Here is a 1,801-nt window from a genome sequence, read left to right on the forward strand (position 1 = left end):
GGGCGGCGCGGGGGCGGGGGCGGGCGCGGGCGCGGCGGCGCAGCGCGTGGCGGCGGCGCAGCCTGCCAAGCCCGCCATCCAGCTGAAGATGAGTTTTGCCCTGCCCAAGCCCTCATAAAGGGACCGCGCCTGCGTCATCAAAGCAGCTGCGCCTTTCGTTTCTTGCTTTCTACCACCACCCATTCATCCCGCCGCGCATCGTCGGCGACGCACATGTTGCTGCACCTGGCGCCAGCATTTCAATAGACAACTGCTTGCCTTGCCTTTCTCTTACAGCTCCAATGATGCATAGTTGAGGGCAATCGACGTCAAATGCGTGACTGCGCAGCAGGCTGGCCTCGCCAACCATCAAGGTAACCCCTCTGTCATGCCCTCGGCAGCCGACCGCGCGGCTGGCACAGTGGACAGCTGGGGTGCTGCAACAACCACGCGCATGGCATAGATGATCCAGGCCTCCCGAAGCAGCCGGACACGACATGCACGCGTGATGAAGGGCGCGCCAAATGGGGGTGCGAAGGCGGCCCGCACGCCGCCCCGCCTGGTTGAACAAGCAGCGGCGCTGCTGCGCGGCTGCTATGACATGAGTGCAAATGTGGGTTGCAACGAATGTGGGCACCAATTGAACTAGCGGATCCTCCTGCCTGCGAGCGCCATAATGAAGGGATGACATCAGAAAGAGCGACGCGGCCATTCGACTCGCACGCGCGCCGGCGTGAGGCGGAGGATGAGAGCACGCGGCTGGGGTTCAAAGGGGCCTGCGAATGATCGGAGTAAAACATGGGTGGGAGCGAGCGACCGCCGGTGCAAAATGTGCAATATGGCCCAGCGCAGTCGGCCGCGGCCTTGGCCAGCCGTCACGATCGGCGGGGAGGCGCAGCCGCTTTGGGATTGTCACGAATCAGGAAGATTCAAATAGGGAACCGGCCGCCCGCGGCGCGGCAGCAAACACAGGATTGAAGGGCGGGCGCTGGCAGGGCCGCTGCGCATGGCGAGCTCAAGACGCGGGGGCGCCGCAGGCTCTCCCTGCGCCCGACAATCACGGCCAGCAGAGCTTGCCCCTCCGCGCCGCCAGCTCAGCCACCCCCTGCGCCGCCCTGGCCTTGGCCCTCCTCGCCGCATCGACCGCGTCTGCCGCCGCCGCTGCGCGCGCCACCGCCGCCTCGTGCGCCTTCTTTGCCGCCGCCACAGCGCCGTCCGCGCTGCCCGCCGCGGCGGCCGCCGTCCGGAGGTCCTCCGCCGCCGCCGCCATCGCCTGCTGCGCGATCGACAGCCGCACCGACGCCGACTCCGCCGCCGCCTGCTGCGCGCCCGCCTTGCGCGTGGCCTCGCCCGCGGCCGCCTCGGCCGCGGCGACGAGCGGCGCGGCGCCGGACTCGCCGCCGGCGTGCGCGGCGTCGATCACAGCCTGCATTGCGCCCACCTGCGCGGCGAGCGCGCCCCGCTCTGCCTCCAGCGCTGACAGCTCGGCCTGCTTGGCCGCCAGAGCGGCGTCCGCCTCCGCCACTGCCTTGGCCCGCTTCGCGACCTCGCGCTCCGCCATCGACACCGCGCGGCTCCGCGCCTGCACGAGCGCCGCCGCGTCCGCCGCGCGCCGCGCCGCGTCCGCAACAGCGGCCGCCGCAGCGCCGGCGCCGGCGCCCGTGGGCGCGGTGCCGTTGCCGGCGAGCTTCGACGCGGCGGCGAGCGCCGCGAGGCGCGCGGCGGCGACCTGGGACTCTGCGAATGCGACGCGGTCCTGCGCCGCCTCGGCGGCGTCGGCCGCCGCCTTGAGGGCGTCCGCGGCGGTCCGCGTGTCGGCGGG

At 71.7% G+C, this 1,801-nt stretch overlaps 1 protein-coding gene across 1 annotated transcript in view; it reads right to left on the reverse strand.

The window, feature by feature from the left end:
* Nucleotides 1–1,036: 1,036 nt before the first annotated feature.
* Nucleotides 1,037–1,801, reverse strand: part of MNEG_4779 (hypothetical protein) — a gene marked incomplete at both ends in the record, with an annotated part of 7,275 nt that continues 6,510 nt past the window's right edge. The window contains one exon of the mRNA XM_014046739.1: nt 1,037–1,765. Within this exon, the coding sequence (XP_013902193.1) occupies nt 1,037–1,765 (729 nt within the window). The remainder of the gene's footprint in view (nt 1,766–1,801) is intronic.

Source organism: Monoraphidium neglectum (genome assembly GCF_000611645.1).
Source record: "Monoraphidium neglectum strain SAG 48.87 unplaced genomic scaffold scaffold00680, whole genome shotgun sequence".
NCBI classification, from domain to species: Eukaryota; Viridiplantae; Chlorophyta; class Chlorophyceae; order Sphaeropleales; family Selenastraceae; genus Monoraphidium; species Monoraphidium neglectum.